Source organism: Lynx rufus, unplaced genomic scaffold (genome assembly GCF_022079265.1).
Source record: "Lynx rufus isolate CCGP_SWC_20201006 ecotype Redwood Valley unplaced genomic scaffold, mLynRuf1.p SCAF_3, whole genome shotgun sequence".
NCBI classification, from domain to species: Eukaryota; Metazoa; Chordata; class Mammalia; order Carnivora; family Felidae; genus Lynx; species Lynx rufus.
The window spans coordinates 32585573-32608431 of NW_025814845.1; the positions used below are offsets into that span (position 1 = coordinate 32585573).

At 39.3% G+C, this 22859-nt stretch overlaps 1 protein-coding gene across 4 annotated transcripts in view; it reads right to left on the reverse strand.

Moving 5' to 3' along the window:
• ATP8A1 (ATPase phospholipid transporting 8A1) overlaps nucleotides 1-22859 on the reverse strand; it is a 233808-nt gene that overhangs the window by 78063 nt on the left and 132886 nt on the right. For all 4 annotated transcript variants that reach the window (XM_047092415.1, XM_047092413.1, XM_047092412.1 and 1 more), the window contains 2 exons: nucleotides 18475-18613; nucleotides 14881-14945 (listed from right to left, as the gene is read on the reverse strand). In XM_047092415.1, the coding sequence (XP_046948371.1) occupies nucleotides 14881-14945; nucleotides 18475-18613 (204 nt within the window). The remainder of the gene's footprint in view (nucleotides 1-14880; nucleotides 14946-18474; nucleotides 18614-22859) is intronic.

Here is a 22859-nt window from a genome sequence, read left to right on the forward strand (position 1 = left end):
TTAAACATTTAAACTTAGTGACATGTGAAAGTGAAAATATATAAATGAGAAGCTAAATCAGAAAAAGGATAAAGGACCACAGAGTAGAACAAAATGAAAGCTCTGTAATATCTCCTTAGTCTACACAGTCTTATTTGTGGGCTGAAAGAAAAGGAGTGTGTGTTGCCATAACCATGGCTGGTGTGAAGTAAAGGCAATTTGGGGACACAGATAGGCGAGGGGCAAGGCAAGGGTCCAGGTACCTTACTCGGCAGCCATACAGGTGAGGGAGGGAAAGTAGGATTTGTGTGCTTTCCCTTACCCATATGGGTAAGTGTCCCTTACCCATATGGACACTCCAGTCAATCCTTCAGTTCAGCTCCCCCTCCCCTAAGCCCTGCACACAGCCAAGAGCTCTTTAGAAGCTCTTAGCCACTGGACCTCCTGCCACGCTTTCCTGCCTCGCCAATTCACAGTTTAGGCCACAACCAACACTCTCCTCGGTTCTTAGTCTTGACAACGTGGAAGGGAAAAACCACCTCACTACGAGGACAGGCTCTATTCCAGCTCTCTCCTCTTGCATGGGTGCTCATTACCACTGATCCATGCTTTCATCCATGTCCACTGGATTCCATTTTCCCACAGGCTACTCCAGACCCTTTCTTCTCCCAAGATTCCAAATTCGGCCCTCGTCACGTCAGCCAACATCTATCTGCTTTACTGAGAACGTTTGTACCAGGAAGAATTCCCTCAACTTTCCTTCCTCAACCTCAAAACTTCCCTTTACTTTTTTCTCACTAATTTTTGAGGCAGGGGAAGAAATGAATTTTTCTCGCCTCTGGTCCCTCCACTTTTCTCTTGCATCTTCCTTCTCTCCATTGTCACTGTTTTTCTCCCTTTAGGACTGCAAACTAAAAACAGTGAATAAACGACCATGGCTCTATTGCTCCTGAATCCTCCAGGTGACAGGGGTGCTACTATCTTTTGGATTGTCCACATACTTGTTTATACTTCTACAACACAGCGCGATGTATAGTCATTTATCTCTTCTTCCTTTTGGGACTGAGGCCTCTGACAAAGACATAAAGGCTTTGTAATGAAAGAATAACCAAATTATTAATGATTGCAGAATACCTTGTGGGAAGTTACAATATTTTTTGTGTGACTATCTTGAAGATTGCTTTTGTTGAGTATACAACTCCTGTGTTTTATAAAACTCCAAGAATGTCTTGGATATTTTTTTTAAGATTTTACTTTTTTGTAATTTTTTTTTAACTTTTTATTTATTACTGAGAGACAGAAAGAGACAGAGGTGAGAGCAGGGGAGGGGCAGAGAGAGAGGGGGAGATGCAGAATCTGAAGCAGGCTCCAGGCTCTCAGCGGTCAGCACAGAGCCCAACATGGGGCTTGAACTTATAAACCGTGAGAGCATGACCTGAGCCAAAGTCAGAAGCTCAACTGACTGAGCCACCCAGGTGCCCCAAAGTGCTTATCTTCTTATAGAGGAAATGGAGAACAAGGTGGTAGTGATGATCTAACATCTCTTTCTGTCTCGTAGAATATAAATTGTCTAATACAAATAATAAACACCTAGACTAGCTATTTCATGATCAAGCAAGGTTATGCAACAGTGGGCCAAATAAACAATATTTATTTGCTTTCTAAGAAATATGCTTAGAAAAGAAAAAGAAAGAAAAATGTTTGGCAGATAATTAGGCCAGTAGAATTCCTCATAAAGATAACTCTGACCAGAAGGCTTTCACGGAGTTTTGTTTCAATCTTTAGGGGATAGCCTGGAAAAATAGGTAACATGTTCATATAAAACCCTGCAATAAAACAAAACAAAACAAAACAAAACAAAATAAAATAAAATAAAATAAAACAAAATAAAACAACAAACTTTAAGAAATCAGAGACTTGTAGCTTTATGGCAATCTTTTTCAGTGCTTGTACATGACCTTTACCAAGGAACTCCTTGATAAAAACCACATAGGGGAGCCTAGACAATGAAATCTGACACAATTTTACAGTGAAACAAATTGAAAGCCCTGATTTGTTTGGAAAGTATCATAGCATGCAAGATGTCACTTCCATTTTGGCAAAAACTCTGCTTGGAACAGTCTAAAGAACCCAGAGGCCAGATGTGCAAAGAACATGCTAGGCCACCTAAGAACTATGTTTTTGATGGCCTAAAATGTAATGTTGTAGAAAGCAACTGCATAAAATGGCTCTTTTCAGCCATTTTTCTAGTCTTTGGTTTTTTTTCCTGATTCTTTTCAGAGGTTTATACATAGACAGTCTTACTTAGGAATATATCCAAGGAACACCCTCATAGAGAATGTGGAAATACCCCTAAGGAAAGGAAAATAAAAGCCTTTAGCCTTTGACTAGAAGACTAGTTGGCCAAATCTCACTAGCAGAGATGAGGTAAAGATTACAGATAAATATTCCAATATGCCAGACCTCATGGTGGTGACTTCCACACTGTGCACCAGGGCCACGGTTACTTACAGGGACAATAAGTGATGTTTCATCACTCATCTACATCCCAGAGGGTATCATCAGCAAGGCCAAGCCAGAATGGCAAAAGCTAAAGGAAAGAGGTATATTTATTTATCACAAAGTATATGTTGGTGTTTGGGTGACTACAGACACTTGGCATTTATATTTCTTCCTGGGAATCTGTTAAAGTATGTGCAGGTCAAATGATAAACTTATGTTTTAAGGAGAATTCTATTCCCAGAAAGGAAAAAATGATATATCAACATTCTGAATTACACGTTGACTTTCAGACACAGTATTTAACAATGTATTTCATTGTTCTTGGATTTATTCTTTTCCTTCATGAGTTCATCACCGGTTAAGTGAAATAAGCATACGATTGGGGCTAATGATGAATCACACTTGGGAGACACACAACTCTCACCCTTGTCAGATGGACTGAAGTTTATGAAGCTTGTACTTCTTGGTTTAGTGGAAACACCACAGGTTTCTGTTTTCACTTGCTTCCCATAAAAAGGGCAAAATGCAACCCAACGCTACAGGAAAACACCTGCAGGGATCTTGCTGAACAAGGATGGCGACTCTGCTAAAACAAGATAATTTGCTGGAAGCTGGGCCACTGTAAACTTGTCAGCTGATGTGCAAAGTCACCAACTGATGCAGAGAAAGCAGGCATCAGTATACAATGTGCAAATGCACAGCTATAAAAAAGCGGACTCTTTTTGTCAGAAAGTCAAGGGTGGCCATGAGGGTTCACAAGATACTTCTGGGCACTGATCACATCTGAAGCAAGATCACGAAGCCACGTTGTAAAGAACTAACATTCCAGAAGCTAGAGGGCAATAATATGGTATCAGAATGTCACTGTTCTGCCCTTTATGGATATCTTTATTCGTAGGTTACTTTGCTTCTTGGAATCAAACTTTTCTCATTCATGAGATTGGGTTAATATCTGTTTTGTAGGGTTATGGTAGGGACAAAATAGCTCCTTTAATTGTGAGTCAAGCACCCAACCCAGTGCTTGGCTCATAGCTGACATCCAAAAAGACTAGTTCTTTCCCTTCCTCTGACATTAGGTTTAATGGAGGTACCAACATCTGATAAAGAAGGATTCTCAAAGTGTCAAATACTGTACAATATTAGTACAACACAATTAGTATCATGAGGAGAATTGTAAGTTTCCTTTTGAAATTTTCCACTGGCAATTTATTTCAATCCACTTAACATTCAACTCTACCAGCCACTTCTGCCACATGAAAAGTATCTGGAAATCTGTCTTGCCCTCAACTCTAGAAAAGTTAGCATCACATCTTCACATACAGCATATGGCTCTTGCTATATGGTAGGACGATGACTATTTATTTATTTATTTATTTATTTATTTTTGAACATTTATTTATTTTTGAGACAGAGACAGACAGAGCATGAACGGGGGAGGGTCAGAGAGAGAGGGAGACACAGAATCCTAAGCAGGCTCCAGGCTCTGAGCTGTCAGCACAGAGCCCGACGCGGGGTTCGAACTCACAGACCGCGAGATCATGACCTGAGCTGAAGTTGGCCGCTTAACTGACTGAGCCACCCAGGTGCCCCGGAAGATGACTATTTATATAACTAAACTAGATTGTCTTTCTTTAACAAATTAGTTTGTCCCAATCTGATAGAACTCTTGAGTGGAAAATAACTTGAAAGTTATAAACTGACTTGGTGTTTTTCTGTGTGTGTGTGTATAGATGCCCACATCAATATACATGTTAGACTTTAAGCTCCCATAAAGAATGCAAAATTATATATATGTAAAGTTACATGCAATAGCATTAAACATACAAATGTGCTTCATAAATACTAGGTTTAAAATAGCTAATGATAAAGAAAACACACAGGCTGGGGCGCCTGGGTGGCTCAGTTGGTTAAGCGTCTAACTCTTGATTTTGGCTCCCATCATGATCTCATGTTCATGAGACTGAGCCCTCCATTGGGCTCTGCACTGATAGCGTGGAACCTGCTTTGGATTCTCACTCTTTCCCCTCCCCCTCTCATCCCCCCCCCCAATAAATATATATATTTTTTGTAAAAGGAAAAAAAAACCCACAGAGGCCTTGCTTTGCTGGCATGTTCTTAAGATATAACACCATAACTTTATAGATATGTTTTGTTTTTTAATAGCAGAAAAATAAATATTTCCTGGGGGGGGTGAAAAAAACCTTACTTTAACTTGCTAAAGGTCTACCTTTTAAAACCTATTAGAAGTTAATTTAAAATGTCAAATAAGAGAATATATATATAAGAATCTTAAACTAACACATACTTTATTAGCTGTTTTTGTGGTTTGTGGCCTCACCTCATCATCATTTAAGCCATGAGGTATTTACAAATTTATGGTCAAATAACATTTCATTCTTTCTCTACTTTTACACTTTCCAAATGTTCACACCCTCAAATTACAAATTAACAGAACATTCCAAGAACATTCTTAATAATACATTATGACCATATCAAGTATGGACAATGTTAGCAAGTTCTTAAAGAGTGAGTTATGACTCCCATAATAGCAACATGGATAAACCACTGGGTGTTACTTATTTTTCGACAATGTGTTATTGATTCAGTGGAACACTGGACCTTCCATATACGCCTGTATAACACATATATCCACTATTCCACTGGCTACTGCTGGCAGCAGTAAGTTGTAAAGAATGTATGCCTGAGAGTACAGAGAAACTACATTTATATATAATTGGTTCATTTAGTATTTATTCCAGTAGAATCACCAGCATTCTTGGACATAGTTTTTGACTAAAAAGCTTTGGTGCTTTTAAACTCCCAGACTATATGAGAACATAACCCTAAAAAACGTATTTGTATAGAACCAAACTAATGTAGAGTCATTTTTCCAAAGTGGATAAGGGCAGACAGAAGGTGAAATCATTAAAAACATATGGTCAAAGAGGTCCTCCAAAACCGCTTAGTGGAAAGCAGCCAAGGGAATGCATTTAATCAATACATATTGCTAAATATAATGAAGAGGGGAAAGAGACACACAAAAAATTCCCATGCTTTGCTGATACACAGGTACGGGTTTTCCACGGTGGGAATACATATAAAACACTGTAACGGAGGAAACAGTCCGATCTCCCAGCAGGGTCACGTCATCAGAAAGGTTAGGGGTCACAAAATGGAAGGTAAGAAGAGGACATTGTGGCGCTGGATAAATTGCTCTTGGCCCCTGGGCAGAGGTTTGGGATGTAGGATTATGATCGGTTCCATCAGGCAAATAACTCCTTATGAGGCATCTAGTCTCACTTGGGGTATGTTAGAGAGAGAGAGGCAGAGAAGTGTCGAATCTGGGTCTGAGGCTACGGTTCAGTGTTGGGGTATGGGCACGCAGCAAAGAGAAACAAATCCAGAGAAAGGAAGGAAGAGTGAGGTAGGGGATATAATTATATAATTTAAATAGTTTTGTGGATAAAGGCTTTTACCCAAGTTCTCATGGTAATTATTTTAAACCACCACTGAAAGCCTCCTAAACACTTATTTTGAGCTTGGTATTAAATATTCTCTGGTGGCGGCAGTGACTTAAACACAGAAAGAAATATTCTAGAGGAACTCGGTCGGCAGACATCCAGTCTCTCATACTGCCTTCGATTCAGCCAGGAAGAGGATGCTCAGAACACACAGCTGCCTTTTTTTTTTTTTTTTGGGAAATATGCAAATTACCAAATCAATGGTTTGGAGAAAGTTAACAACCAGGAAGCCTGTGAGAAATTGTTACCCCACAAAGAAAGAACCACAAAGAAAGCTAATGTTGGGTCCATTTTCCCAATGATTTGAATTAATTAATGTAGGAATGCAGAAGAATCATTATCTGCTGTATATTCTCAGTGCAAACCCCAAATCCATACCATTTCCATTATTTCATAGGTACATTCAATAAAGTCTTCCATACAGTCATTGTGTGAGTACAATGAAATGTAGTCTTTCCCGAGTTCCATAAATACAAGATGGCCAAATGCCACAGTTTTCCAGAAGAGCATCTGTCTTTCAGCTGCTTTGTAGTCCTAGTGGTGAGTGGGAAAGGAGGTAGGAACAAAGTAGAGGGACAAGGCAGAAAACGTGGGGGATGCCTCCCAGAATGCTTCCTCCTGTGACTGAGTCTCCACTGCCACTGGAGAAGGTATGGTTATTTAAAAACAAAAGGAAAAGGGGTGCCAAGGTGGCTCGGTTAAGCAGCCCACTTAGGCTCAGGTCTTGATCTCATGGTTCACGAGTTCGAGCCCTGTGTCAGGTTCTGTGCTGACAGCTCAGAGTCTGGAGCCTGCTTCAGATTCTGTGTCTCTGTCTCTCTCTGCCCCTCCCTCGCTCATGCTCTCTCTCAAAAATGAATAAAAACATTAAAAATTTAAAAAAAGAAAAAGAAAAAAATGGTTTTGGACTTAGAGTGGTCTAGGTCGAAGTGCTGGATTCTGCACTTGCTAGCTGTGTGAACTCAAAGTCTCTGTACGTGAGACGAATTCTGCCAGCACAGAGCAGCAGAGCTAATGTAGGCAGATACACCTGGCACATAGTAGGTTTCCTCTAACCTGTCAATTGCATGGTTGTACTGATTCATCAAAAGAAGTGGGTGGAGATGCAAAAAAAGTCACAAGGCATGGCCTGCTACCCTCACAAATGTCAACAAGCTGTGGGGAGAGTGGCAGGGACACAAGGGTTAGAAAGCATTTATCTGTAATTCTAGGACTCAGGGAACTCTTGGAGGAGTTCAGATGTTCAGCCAAAAGAAAAGAGAGAGAGAAAGAGAAAGGGAGAGAGAGAAAGCATATTCAGGCTTGCGGGTAGGAAGAATTTCTCAAGACAGAAATACTATGAATTTGTGAACGATTTCACTGAGGATTCTGCACAGCAGCCAAGATTACGGAGTTCTGTTTAAGGAAAGGGGACACATTTAATTTTTATGAGACCAAACAATGTGTTTGATGGAACTTTTTCAACCACACACTTTGGCTTGTGGCAGGCAGCATCTTCAATCAGGGGAAAAGAGAACAGATTATTTGTTCATATGCTCTTTTCATTTTTTGTAATGTTTACATTTTTTACTAACTCATTTCTTTCAAAAGTAACAAAGTTGGCTTTCTTCGCTGAGAGCTATTTGGAGGAAGCGGTGTGTCAGACACTATTTCAACAATCATCCTGCAATGGGACGCTATAAAAACGTAACTTTGCTTCTGATAGGGATATATTAACACCTTGAAAGTTAAACTAAGATCTTAAAATTTTCAGGCCCAAAAGCTGAAACAGCTTTGCTAATGGTGAAAGAAAATTCCCAATACTAACGCCGCCATGCTGGCAGTGGAGGAAAACTCAGTGTGGTTTAAAAGCTGCCTAAACTGGTTTTCAAAGCAATACAAAATGTATTGTATTGGACTCATGGGACACATCAAGACAAAACCTGAAGTAGCCCCAATTCTCTTTTGTCCCCCCTCCTTTTCTGGAGTCAAGTCAGTAACTTGCTTATTCTGGATTGCTTTCAGAGGCCATTCAACAGTGGCTGGTTCCCCAAACAGTGAGGTTTGTCTGCGTAATACATAGAAGTCGAGCTTAAAAGGATACAGATGACAACCTCACCATTTATGTCATGAATGTCCTGTAAGTTATACTTGAGGCTTACACGGTGTTAGAAAATCAAATTCAGCTAGGAAAAAAAAAAAAGGCAATCCCAGAAAGGGCTTTATTTTACCAAGGTGTTGAAAAATATATATTCTTAGGCTTGTTAATACCAAATGTGGTTAACAATTCATTTTCTGTACAATAATATATCAGTGAGGAAAAACACTGGTATCCATAATCAAACCTGGGAGTCGTATGTTCAAATTAAGGAGAGACGTTTAAGTAGTGAGAAGGACGGCTGTTTAAAATCACCTCTTAAGGGGCTGGGTAGGGGGGCACCTGGGTGGTTCAGCTGGTTAAATGTTTGACTCTTGATTTTGGCTCAGGTCATGTCTCATGGTTGGTGAGATCAAGCCCTGAGTGGGGCTCAGAGCTGACAACACAAAGCCTGCTTGGGATTCTCTCTTCCTCTTCACCTCTCCCCTGCTCTTTCTCTCAAAAATAAATAAATATTTTAAAATCAAATCAAATCAGATCACCTCTTACAGCAGCTGGCAAGAAGATGCCCCTCCCCCTCCACGCCCCAGGAATAATCATGCTAAAAGAAATAATAATTATTATGGTTATGATAATGGTCCATATTTTTAAGTGCTTACCAAATCTTGGTTGCTGTTTACAAGTATTTAAAAGGTACTGTTTTATTTAATCCGCACAATGTACCCCATAGATGGATATTATTACTATTTTTGTTTTATAAGAGTAGCTGGCAGCTGAAGCCCAGAAAAATCTATTTGCTTAGACTCCGGAATCCAAGTACTTTGATACATCCTCAAATGCTAATTAGCACTGGAGGTCAAGGTGAACTTTTAGAATGGGCATAATGGTATCTGCCTACTAACGTTGTCAAGTTTAAGTGTGATTGTTCCTATAAAGTCCTTATTCCAGTACCTAGTACAAAAAATAAGCTTCATAAACCTAAGCTAGCGTTTTTCTTAGGACTGGAACTATCCCGCAGGGGTAGCAGGGTTCTCTTTTCACAAAAAGTCAGAAAGCTGCATTTTCCTTTGGGATCCATTCACTACTTCCCATATACTTGGTGCTGACTCCTCATCAGGCTGAATGTGAATGTCTACAGCAGCATAGACTACCTAGAAAAACTGCCCGGGTGATCTCCAGGACAGGTAGGCAGGGATTCTCGGGAGTTCAACTGGAAAACACTGGAAGCCTTTTGACTATGAGTGTAGGAAATTATTTCTCCAAGCTCTCTACATACATATTTAACCATCATTCCTGTTAATTCAATAAATATATAGTAAATACTTTTCTCCTCTGCTCTTTTTTGTTTCCTAGGGAAGCCAGACAGTAGAAAGGAAAATGGATTTAAGATCCAGCCCTACCTCCCAGGACACATCCAACAACTGTCCACGTAAAAGAAATGCTATAAGAAGGAGAGATCAAGGTTAAGGGTATATTATGTGAGGCTCAGAAAGATTGTTCTGGCACCTATAGAGTTAATGGCTTAAGAAATTATGGTCCCTCCCATTCACCCTAGACTTGACAGATGAGAACAGTGGAATCTGGATGTAGAGAGCTTTTTGTACATTTTGAAAGGCCTTAATTAGATACTGGGAGCTAAAGACAAATTGAGATTCCCTAGTTCTTAGCTCACATTTTTAGACATTTCCAGTTTTAGCAGACAGACTTTGAACAAATCATGACAAATTAAAGATATAAAAGCGATGCTAGAAGAATCCCTTCAAGCTAGGTCATTAAGTGGAAGGGGTTTCTGAGAAATGGGATGTCCGCCCCCCCCCCCCAAGCCCCGGGAATAATCATGCTAAAAGAAATAATAATAATCATGGTTATGATAATGGTCCATATTTCCTGGGCATTGCTAAGGAATTACAGAAGTACAATATACCCTTCACTCCAGGAATTTGAAATTCCTGCCTTTGCAGACCCTTAAAGAAATGTCTCATACCACGAACACAGTCAGAACTTCTAATAAAGTGATTCAAAGTAGCACAGTAAAAAATTATATAAGTATATTACCCAAATGATCAATTTATTACAAATATCTAATAGATTTTGATCAACTTTAGAGGATTCTTTAGAAAAAAATTTTTTTAAGTTTATTTTTGAGACAGAGACAGTGTGTGAGCAGGTGAGGGACAGAGAGAGGGACAAAGAATCCGAACTAGGATCCAGGCTCCGAGCTGTCAGCACAGAGCCTGACCCAGGGCTTGAACTCACGAGCTGTGAGATCATGACCTGAGCTGAAGTCAGTTGCCCAACCGACTGAGCCACCCAGGAGCCCCCAACTTCAGAGGATTCTTAATGGCGTGGACCCATGAAATTCTTACTTTCTAAACTAAGAGAAAAACATGATCAAAGTTCCTAACAAACTCTTTTGCTGACAATGTCAATGTTAAATGGTAGCTTGGTAGGTAACTGGGTGCAAGCACCCGGCTGTGCTCCGGGCAGCTGCTGTCAGGGGAGACCGCTCTTGCCATGAAGGAAGCCAGGAATGGGCAGATACAGAAAAGCCCGTCAGATTTCCCTATCAGATCTGTGGAGCAAGACTTTCATTCTGTATTTTCAACTGTGGTTTGGTTTTATATATTTACTTAAAGGTTTTAAAAATGCTGAATGGCCATTAATTTTTCAACACAGATAACTGTACTGAAACTCAAAATGAGAAAATTAGAAATCCAAATAACTTTTTTTTTTTTTTTTGGACATGCACTAGATTATGGGAAGACAAAAAAATTCCTTTACTGTGATTGCCAGGAAAAAGTCTTTTCTATTTGGAAACTCAAGAACCTCAAATATAATAGTTTACTATTCAACTTTAAGAAGATTCAACTTTAAAATGTTAACAGTATTAGGAGTATCTTGGTATAAAATTTTCACAGTTCATAGCACTAGGTATCACTTCTGCAAAAGAAGATCCACATTTATATCTTGCTTAGGAAAAAAATGAAAAGATGGGGGAATAATGTATCTTTCATAATAAAAATGGTCATTATGCAAAACAACTTGCAGGCTACTGAAATAATATTTTTCTACAAAATTTTATAATATCTCTTTCTCGTACGTGTCATGCCCTGTACTAATCATGGCAGTCCTGTGCCAACGGTAACATTATCCTTGCTTTGCAGGCAGCAAAATTGGCTCAGAGCGGTTACCTAATTTCAATTTGCCCAGGGTCCCACATTCAGAATAGGGCAGAACTGTAACATTTAATGGAATAATTTAAGTGCGTTCATTAAAACTGCCACTTGATGAAACATATACCCACAATCTATTTACTGTTGTATTATTTCCTGAGACATTACGTTCCTACTAAGTTTATTGCTTAAATGTTAATTATTTGTTTGTGCTGATGGAATGGGAATCCCATAGTGTATCCTCATCAGTACAATGTGAACACACAGGATGCTTTTCTTTTCCGTGACAATGGAAAATAAATAATGATTTATCTGCAGGTGTTCTAGCACATCTCATGATTTCCTTGAAATCTCAGCTGTGGATTTTAGGACACAAGACCTGAAGGAGCTATGCAAAGTGATGTGTCCTTTCCTGCTGAGAAGCAAATGAGTGCACCAGAGAGGGTCTGACCCCAACGGCCAGATTTGTAAAGTCACCACTTAACTCCCTGGGAGAACAGCCTGCCCCTACCAGCAGGGAGAGAATGCATGGCGGTCCAGAGCTGGATAAGTGAGTGCTAATCCGTCAGCCAGGGTTTGCCTACGATCTTCCACACCACACTGTCACCTGAATTGCTAAGAACCTTTCTAACTACTTTACTTTAAAAATACCAGGTAAGATCGATTACTGCCAAATTTAAAACTGATATACAATATATATTTTTTAAAGGGAAACCCTTAATTGAAAATTACTCTGTGACTTAATTCTCAAGTGTTTATGGAGTACTTATGGGGTAGGCAGTCTGCTGGGCATTGAGAGAGGCTGGCAAACCAAAATACATAGACACGGACCTGCTTTCCTGAAATTGAGTATTCCCTTGAGAGTCCTAGCTATGTTTGGTCCAGTAGAAATAGGGAGTGCAGGTACCCCTTGAGGCAGTTATGTCTTAGGGTTGCCACTCTGAAAACTCCAAAATGCAAGTAAATGCCATTGGCTTAACAATACATGATGCAGCACGCTGACTATCTTTGGTATTTCCCTTTACTTTTTTATTCTTGAGATTACTAGTTCTATCACTCGATACCCGCAACACAAAAAGAACGTGCTCATCCCAGTTGGAGAAAAATTATGAAAGAGATGAAAACAAGAAGCGTTGCTGTCGTAAGCTACGTAAGATGAAAGCTTACATCCAGACAAAAAGGATCATGTGACAGGTCAAGCATGGCTTGACATGCTTTTGCTTTGACGTCAGAGGTCTCACCTCTGACTTCTTTCAAGTGTCAGAAAAACCATCTACTACCTGTAACCCATGTTGCTGACAAAGGCCTACACGTCTACAGGGACTAGGAAAATGCTTCCATGGAGGCTCTTGTAATGTTGTGAACAACCATGGCCCAGTTCTGGAGCCACTCGTGATGGCTTCCTCTTTCTCCAGGGACCACATGGGAGAAGTCTCCCTGAATTTCTCTCCCATAACATGGATGGCAATGGCACCCCATCCCCTCTTACCTAACTCTTATCCTGGCCTGCTGCCTGCACCCCATGACTCTCCAGCCTTCCACACTTGTCTATGGTCGGTTGCTTTGACACATTATACCTCTCTTAAAGGGCTGATGAAGTTGCTTCCCTTACCTGTGGAGGCAAATTCTCAAACCTGGCCCAGCTTTCCACAGTTGACCTGAGACTATCTTTCCAGTTTTAATGACAGTCACCCCCCACTGTCATTTCTTTGCCGTTTCCTTATGAATACTGTGTCACCATTTAAAAAGAATTAGGTAGCTTCACATACATTATTGGAGAACAACTGCTAAGATAATATTAAGAGACAAAAGCAAGGTATAAAGTAGCATGGATAGTGTGCTGTAATTTGTGTTCAATAACAAAGCACGTGCACATAGATATACACAAATATCCCTCAGACATGGCAGAGTATCTTGGGATGAACACTTGGAAACTGGAACAGCGGTTGTTCCTAGGGAGATAAACTGGGTAGCGTGGGTGTAAGGATGGGAGACTCAGTTTGTAACGCTTGTACCTGTCCCTTTCTGTAACCTGGATTTTACCCTATGTACCTGCATTTATTCAAACAAAATACTTCAGACAATTACAGCCTTTTAAGTTCAGTGTTCCTCTTTTATGCCCCCAAATATACGTTGAACTTACATGTATTAACTTTCTGCTTCAAGGATTCCTCCATTACTCAACCACTCATCTCCATCTAACTCACGGGTCGCTTACTTTATAAACACTTCCAAGCCTCACAATTGTGTCATAGCAATATATCCACCTTATCTATGCATCTGTTTGGTACTGTTACTTATATGCATTTTACTTCCCTTATTATCTGTAAGCTTTTGAAGGGTATGGCTATCTTAGTTCTGGTTTTTCATAACACTGTAACTTGAGTAAACCCAAAATTAATAATATGACGGGTGGGGAACAGAGACAACTGTGAGCCCTAAGTGGCAGAGTCCGCTGAGTGCTTACCCAGCGGTGTGTCCTCGGAGCCTAGCAGAGGCCTGCTGAATGAATAAATAAAAAGGACATTCTTCCAACCACAGGCTAGGTGTTTTTTGTTTTTTGTTTTTTTTGGTTGTTTTTAGGATTAAAGCGTGGTTCACACAATGTGCTTATTAATAAAGATGTGACCAACTTTCATGGTTTCAAAATCAAGTATTATTCTTTAGGTTACAAGTTTCTCAAAAGTTTCACAAGAAAGGGAAAAGGATCCCAAGGATTGTCTTGAGGACAAATAATGAAGAGATCGTCATTCCAATTTAAAAACCGGAAGTCAAATACTTCTGACCTGTAATTTCCGTTTGCCACCTGACTTCTACTAAATGTCTGCCTCTTCACCATCCTTTCTGCATACCTGGCCTCTCGGCTTCACCCACGTCCTTAATTATCAGGTTTTCTCTGCCCTTTGCGTCACAATGTCTATTTCAAGCAGTTGTATAGTCACCTCCCCTGTTCTGTCTTCCACCTTAAGTTACAAACAGTCACCTTTTTACTTTAAAATTCTTAACAGGTCATTTGACCTGCATATTTAAAAAAAAATTTTTTTTGGGTTAACTTCTATTTTACACGGTACACCTCACAAATCTTTCCCCCTTTCCCAAATATAACTTTGTGTGATCACAGCCATGAAAAAAGGAATTTATATTTCAGCCCAGAAGTTAGGACATTAAAAAAAACAACGTGGCTTTCCTTTTAGGAATGGTGATTTCATGCTGTCCAATAGGTTTCACAGATAATTTTTTTTAAGAGAAGCAAAATACACATTAACACTGGAAGCTAAAGAAGATATTAAATGTTTAACATACAAAATTCCCAGGTAGACATGAACAAATTGCAGTCACTCAGTAACCTCCTGACATAATGTTTCTGCAAAGCAGAAAAAGTTTTGTCTCACACCATCAAGCAAATCATTTAGCAACTTCTTTTAGCTGTCATGGACATAAAGCTGGGATCTATTTACAACAATGTGGTTCAAAACAATATGCATTATGTTACAGCAGAGCAAGAGTAATAAATCTCTTTTAACCTAAGGACGATCAAATATTTTTACAGCTATTTGAATATAAAATAAAATATAACAAGATGGTTAAGTTATTAAAGGAATTTTTTTTAAAAGATAATTTTACTTACATCAAGAGAGCCTTCATTTATAACAATCATTCCCATGTTCTTCCTCAAAAGTTTGCAGGAGTGTCCTATGTCCAAACATAGAGTAGATTAATTGATATAATTCATTTCTCTACAGAGCAGTGGCGAAGATGTTAAAGTGATAATACTGTAAAAATATCAAATTTTATTTACTTTTAATCTATTTTATTAGACAAAACTAAAGCTTTATCTATTTTATTAGGACCGGTGATAGTTGTTTTCCAGGTTTGCAGAAGTTAAAAAAGAAATGCTCTTGCTTGTTATAGGAGGGCTACAAGGATAATATTTGGCAAGTTAAAGCTGTCTTGAGAAACAAGTATGGAAAGAGAACGTGGTAGTGACTCTCAATGTCCTGAAAAGCACCACACTTATATGGAACATCCTTCATGATGACCAACATGAGGAGATGGCTGTTTTTGGAGAAGGGTGCTAAAGGTTGTCTGGCTATCTTGTGGACCGTGGATCCCACCACTGTCCCCCTGCCCTTGGACTACCATCATATCCTCTACCGTCCTGCCTTTCCTTGCTTTGCTGTACTTGCAGCAGGGCAAAATCACCTGCTGGTTAAACTGACACTGCCTACTCAGAACCCATTTGTGTACAGCTGAACTTGGCTGGAGAAAAACAAGCAACTCGGCTGGCTGGTGTTTAAAATATTACCATCACATTTAAAATAGTATCATCTACCTTACTCCTTTTGTGATCTCTTTCGATATATATATATTTTTAAATGTTTATTTTTTATTTTGAGAGAGAGAGAGAGAGACAGAGAGAGAGAGTGTGCAGGCAGAGGAGAGAGAGAGAGAGAGAGAGAGAGAGAGAGAATGAATTCCAAGTAGGCTCCACACTGCACTGTCAGTGCAGAGCCTGATGTGGGGCTTGAACTCACGAACCGTGAGATCATGACCTGAGCCGAAATTAAGAGTCAGACACTCAACTGACTGAGCCACCCAGGTGCCCAGATACAATGGTTTTAAATACCATCAAAACAGTGACCATTCTGGAACTCATATCTCCTACTTAGAGCTCTTTCCTAACTCCAGACTCTCATATCCCAGTGCCTACATAAGAGCAGACACTTAGGTGTAAAACAGGCATCTCAAACTTAACATATCTCAAAACTGGATTCTTGATCTCCTCCCAGAAAACCTGCTTCCCCTCGGTCTTCCTTATTTTGGTTAATGGCAATTCAATCCTTCAATCACAGCAGCTACGATGCCTTGGAATTATGCTCCAGTCCGTTCTTTCTCTCATACCTCCCATCTAATCAATTAGTCAATCCTGTGGGCTCTACCTTTAAAATATATACATATTCCAGCCATTACTCACCACTTTCACTTTACCATCTAGGTCCAAGTAACCAACATGCCTCACCTGGATTGCTATAACAGCCTCTTCACTGGTCTCCCTGCTTCCACACCTGCTTCCCTCCCAGCTCATTCTCAGCCAGCCTAGTGGCCAGACTGACCGTTCTTGCAGGAAAGTCGGTCCACATCTTTCCTCTGCTCAGAACCGTCCAGTGGCTTCCCATCTCACTTGGAGTAAATGCAAGGCCTTTACAGCAATCTGGGAGGCCCTGTCATGCGGCTGACCTGCTCTCCTGCTCCCCGCTTTGCATTTCTGCTCTTTTTTAGAACAGAAGATAGCTTTCCCTAATCATCCAACGACAAGCTCCCTTTCCTCTCTTAGGTCATTTCTCAAAGGTCATCCTCTCAATGAGTTCTTCCTGACCTCCTGATTTAAAACTGAATCCTTCTGTGTAATGCCCATTTGCTGTATGAATGAAATGAATGGATCTCACCTACTTTATCCTAGGAAAAAGACCCCAAAGATTATGGCCCAAGACTCTAGAAGTTAAATGTTACCAAACGCCACCTCCATACTCTTCATAGGAACTGTCATAATGGCTCCGTCCCTCAATTGTTCTCAGCAGCACTTATTTTCCTCACATATCACTCTTTGCCACCCTACAGTCTTCCTCTAGCTGTCATCATGCTTTTTGTTCAGCCTATTTCTGTTTTTCAGGTGTCTGAACTCTAAAGTATTCTTGTACATCATCTTTCCATTTGTGTCTAACACCAGTGATACTTTTTGTAATCAAAATTAACCATTTGTTTGGCTTATAGATTTACACTTATACTAGCATCTTTTAAAAATTAATTGTCCTCTACCTCCAGCAATTTGCTATAAATCTGTTGTAGTTTTTTGTTTTTTTTTTTTACATTTTCTTTTTTATTTTTGATAGACAGAGAGAGACAGAGCACGAGTGGGGGAGGGGCAGAGAGAGACAGAGACACAGGATCCGAAGCAGACTCCAGGCTCTGAGCTGTCAGCATAGAGCCTGACACAGGGCTCGAACCCACAAACCGCGAGATCGTGACCAGAGCCAAAGTCAGATACTCAACCAACTGAGCCACCCAGGCGCCCCTCTGTTGTAGTTTTATATTTACAGAATGCTGCGATTACTAAAATTTCTAAAAGGAGTACTAGCGAAATGTTTCTTAAATAATGATACTTGATACAGACTTTCTAAAAATGTGATTTCATGCTGTCAATACCTTTGAATGGTTTCTTCCACTTTGGTAGAGTTTTGGATGTAATTCATAGGATTTATATCCAGAGGTTGAATCTATGTCAGGGATTACAGTGCTCAGGCAAACTATTATTACCGAATTTGGAAGAAAAAAAAAAGAGTGACATTTCCTTGCATATTACTAGTATACAGGCCTTAAACCAAATACCAACTTTCTTCTCAGTAAGACCTCTGTTATGCACAGGCTTGTGTCTCCTTAGTTTTACATGTTGGAACCTGAACCCATAATGTTTGGAGATTGGGTCTTCCAGAAGATTGAGTTAAACGAGGTCAGAAGGGCAGGTTCATGATCCAATAGGACTTGTGTGCTTATAAGACGAGAAAGAGACACCAGGAGTGTGTACCCGCAGAAGAGAGCCAGCTGAGGACACAGTAGGGAGGCGGCCATCTGCAAGCCAGGAAGAGATGCTTCGGGAGAAACCAAACCTGCAGACAATCTTGGACTTTCCAGCTTCCAGAACGGCGAGGAAATAAATTCCTGTTGTTTAACCCACCCAATCTGTGGTATTTTGTTATGGCGACATGAGCTGACTAATAAAATCTCTTTGTGAAAAATGACACGATTGCAGGATGAATGAAAGCTGGCAACATTACCTCCCATCTCAGAAATAACCTTTGGTCACATAAACAAATGCCGATACACGAGTCTGCCACAGTCCCTATCTCCAGACTTTCACAGACAACTGCGGACATGTTATCTACATGTGTCAATTATGGATGGAAGGTGGGGGGAGGCAGAGATAGAAAGGTGAGAGAGGGTTACTTTGTGATTGCAAGAGCTGAGGTTTGCAGGTATATACAACCACTGCAAATTTAAAGGGACATTGGGACCATAAATGAACAGATAAGCCCAACAATATTATAAATATGGAAATCTTACAAAACCAAATCTTTCAAATCTTGAAATATCTCAAATTTATCTTCTAAAATACGTCAAACTGTTAAAAAGCATTACGATTTAAAGGTTGAATTAGGTTAATTACCAATGTTAATGGCAGTTTCTTGTTTGTCCCCTGTAAGGATCCAGATCTTGATGTCTGCTTTCATGAGAGTTTCTATGGTTTCAGGCACTTGATCTTGTAACTTATCCTCAATGGCTGTAGCTCCAAGTAGCTGAAGATTCTAGAGAAAATGAGTGGCAAAAATTTTAAGAAGAAAGCCCATTTAGATTCTTTAAGAACTAAAGTATGTATATGTTTTCAGAGAACAATGGTAATATGTAGACTTCGATGTAAATTGCAAGTATCCCACTGAGTTTTCTCTTAAGGATCCCTGACTTTAATCCAGTACTTTGACATGAAACTGAAGATACCTATATTACCTTACTCCTAAGGTAGGCAACCGATTCTTACAAAAACAAAAAATGAAACAAAAAGCCACACACAAGGGAGAAATCAAAAGGGAGTTAAAGACGAGCAGGCAGCTACAAAAAAACAACAACAAAAACTATGGAAGATCAACACAGCAAAGAAGCAATGTTCACGATCTGTTTGAAAAAGAGTAGGAATAAATGCTTATGAAAAAATAAATGCTTATGCAATTAAATTATAATTTGATGCAGTGTCAGAAAACGTACACATAGCAGACAATTAGAAATGCTGAGGAAGAGAGAAATAAACCAAGAAACAGCATCAGTCTCTGTAAGAAAGAATAGGTTGGGTAATTATCACATTACTCCATATTTGTGCTGTGGAAGGCCAGAGTCCATTAAAGATTGTTTGCTCACTAGTTGGTATGTTTCATACAAGACCGAACATAATATGTTCTGCAGAAAGCTCTTCTAATCACTCAGAAAGAAGAATGGTTTCTACTCTCATCTCCTAAATAGAGGAACAATGAGAACAACTCTTTGGTTGTTAGGGAAACCTGGCTCACTACAGAGGTACAGGGGATGGTTCTTGGTCCTAAATACATAGGAATGCAAACTGACAAACTAAGCCACAATCAACTGATTCTTGGATTTTCCCTGTAACCTAACCACCAGGATGATCCTCTACATCAACATTTATCTTTCTTTTCAAGCTGTTTCTCCCTTCTTGCCTTCATTTTTATTTTAAAACACCAGACAGGGACAGTATAGATATAAGGGAAATGAAGTGCTAAGGATAGTGTCTAAACTGGTAATAACAAAGAAAGCATTCCATCTTCTTTCTTCTAACATTAAGTTCTGCTTACTATTTACCAAAGTGTAAGTTTAAAATTAGTCCTAAGTCTTGGTAGGCATGGGAAAGAAATAAGGTTAAAATATATGTAAGCAAACATGAGTGAGTGAGAGAGGGCATATTACTTAGGAATGCTTCTGGCTATAATAGAAAAAGTCTAACAATGGCTTAAATGAAGATTTGGTTTTCCTTCCCTAAGTAGTATTGGGATAGCCAGTTACAGGCATTAGACTGATAGTTCAAGTCACTTTCCAAGACTTTCTCAATGTCTCAAGGTGGCTGCCACAGCTATAATTATCACTGCCACAACTGAAGACAAGAATAAGGGGGCAATGGCAACTGTATCCATCTCTTACTTGAAAGCAAAAGTGTTTCTAAAAGTCCCTAGCAGATTTCCAAACATGGCCATTTTTGTTTATTTATATTTCCATGGCCATGCTTCACTATCAGTACTGAGCTTTTCCAGCCTTGATAGTGGGATGACAAGACAGAAAAGGATGGGAACGGGTGTTAAATTAGCCAGCCAACAGTCTTTGCCACAATGCTTAAATATAGCTGGGCGTGCATGTGCACAGGTGTGTATGTATACGTGCATGTGTCTTTGTGTGCATGTACGTATACAGAGGCACACACATCCTCCACTGCTTTGCCTGGGGAAACCCAGCTCATCCTGCAAGGCCAGTCTCAAAAGTTAACTGCTTCCTTGAAGCCGTACTTCTAACACAAGTCTTCTCCTCTACGGTGCTCTGACAGAACTTTGCTCGTCTTTACTCATTTCAATGTACCATATTCAGATTAACTGTTTCAATGTACGACCCATAGTTTTGTTCGAGAGGAGGCACCACATCTTGTTCACCTTTACACTGTATCTCTGGAACACTGGCAGTCAGCATTCAGTGTTTGCTGAGTGAATGACAAAAAAAAAGTTAAGAAAGATTCCGAAATCTAGATATTATCCAGTACTGTTGCAGTCTAGACTACATTCTTTTCAATATATTCCAAATACATTATACAGCTATTAGATACTCTTGGCGGATGACTTCTTAGTTTATAATATGTAAGACAGGAAGGCAAATTCCCTTCTTTAAGGAGATAGTATTATTTTATTATCTTTAATGGGAAGCAGATTTGAAATCTATCATAACCTGATGAATAATTATCATCAAGAAGTTCAAGAACACAAAGGAAGTACAGTTCAGCATCAACTATGCCAACATCACAATGGCTATATTTCAACGTTTAGACAATGACTCTATCCATTCTTTCAGCTACTTTCGGGGCATCTGCAGCTAAATCATCCTGGCCCACATCCCAGGGAAGATCAGAATATACCTGTGTTCAAATGTCAAATAATCCACAGAAAGCATGATAAGATTTTTTTTAACGATCGTGGGGGACAGTTCAGTAATACGAGCTCTTAAAATTTTCTAAACTAAAAAATTATTTTCTGGTAATGTCTCACAAAACCCTGAGGTAACTAGATAATGGGAGAGTCAAGATGTGAACGCATTCATTAGAAATACATAAACAAGTGTATTTGTGTATCTTGTAGCTCCAAGGGGAGAAACGAGCTCAAGAAGTCTACAGGCATACATTACCATGCACGAATCTAATAAAAACAAAATAACTGCATGGGTGAGATCACATTGAAGCCATATTTGAAGGAAGGAAAGCATCTGATTTTGCACAGATGAAAAGGAGACATTCTTTAAACCAGGCAAAAATAATATAAAGGACTAAAGAGGCAGGGCCAGCAATGAGCATGCGGAGAAAAATTACAAGCAGGCTAACCTGGGGTGTGTTGGTGGCTCTAATAACAGGATTTTCTCAAAAGGGTAATGAAACAGTTCTGAATATGCAGCAAAATTGCAGTGGGTCTACCCTGAAGCCTACAAAAGAAAAACCGTGTCCCCAAGCCTGTTACTTTTTCTTTTATCCTAAGAGCTCCTGGAGCACAGCGTTAACTAATTTTAGTGGAAGGCCCCACAGCCTCCTTTCCTTTGGCCCTGGTGTCATTTATTGTGAGATTAAGATCTTGAGTGATAGGCTGTTTGCCCCTGGAAATTAATATCTTTAGCTACATAATGACCACTAGAAAAAAAGATGTGAACTTTGCGTGCTTTTCCTGATCATAACACAGGAGTGTTTAAGCCGTAATCAATTTCATCCCAAACATGTATTACCTTACACAGATGGCCACTAATGTGCACTATGGGAATTACATATTCAGCAAGTGTTGAAACATGATAAAATTCCCCTGGCATTTATGGAATTAAAAAAAAAGTCCAACACTAATTTTACTTTCAAAATGTCACTATGCCAAAAGTTATAAAGGTTTCAGGTTGAGGACTCTTTGACATAATGTAGATTTAATTATCACTGAAAAATCATGAAATAATATTTATTCACCCAGTAAAGCCCTCCACAATCTTATTTTCTCTTTCAGATGTTCATAAAGTAGGCGGAATTTTAAAAGGCACATAATTGTAAAATTTCAACCCTAGTCAAGATAAAAGCCTTCATGCAGAGTACTTAAAACCTGTATGGTAAAATGTATCATGATGGATTTAGAAATTATGTTTTTCCCATTCATTGTATATTTTGCCAAATAACAGAACCTCAGAATGACTTATTACCATGTGCAAATGTTTGGTTAGTACTTAGATTTCTTTGTATTTTTAAAAAGTTTGTGATAATGTTCCTAAATGATAAAAAGTTTAATAATCAAACTCAAAAAACAATTTAGGCTTCAGATTACAACATGGACTATTTGGCAGAAGCTTCTTTAAAGACAAAGACAGAATGCTGGTAAGCAAAGTTTTCCTCCTAGAGTAAATATAGATAAATACTAGAATAACCTATATTTCAGTATGAAATAAGATTGTGACCAGGAAGATGAAATATTTCCTTACTAGAAAGAATGTACCAGACACTGCTAAGTGCTTTACATTTATTAATTCAGTTAATAGCTTTGGGGAGGTTGAGCAAATTAGGGTCAAACAGAGGTACAGTTGAGCTACGTCGGTACGAACAAAGTCCCAGGAATCAATAAATACCCAAAGGCAGCGAACGAGAAGTAAAACTGAGATTAAAGGAGTTAGGATTTTATTCAAATCATTAGGTTTTTAAACATTTGTATCTGTTCTTCAGTCTTTGGTAATAACTTTGTTTCTCTGAATGGGTTTCAGACTCGGTCCAGAGCCACT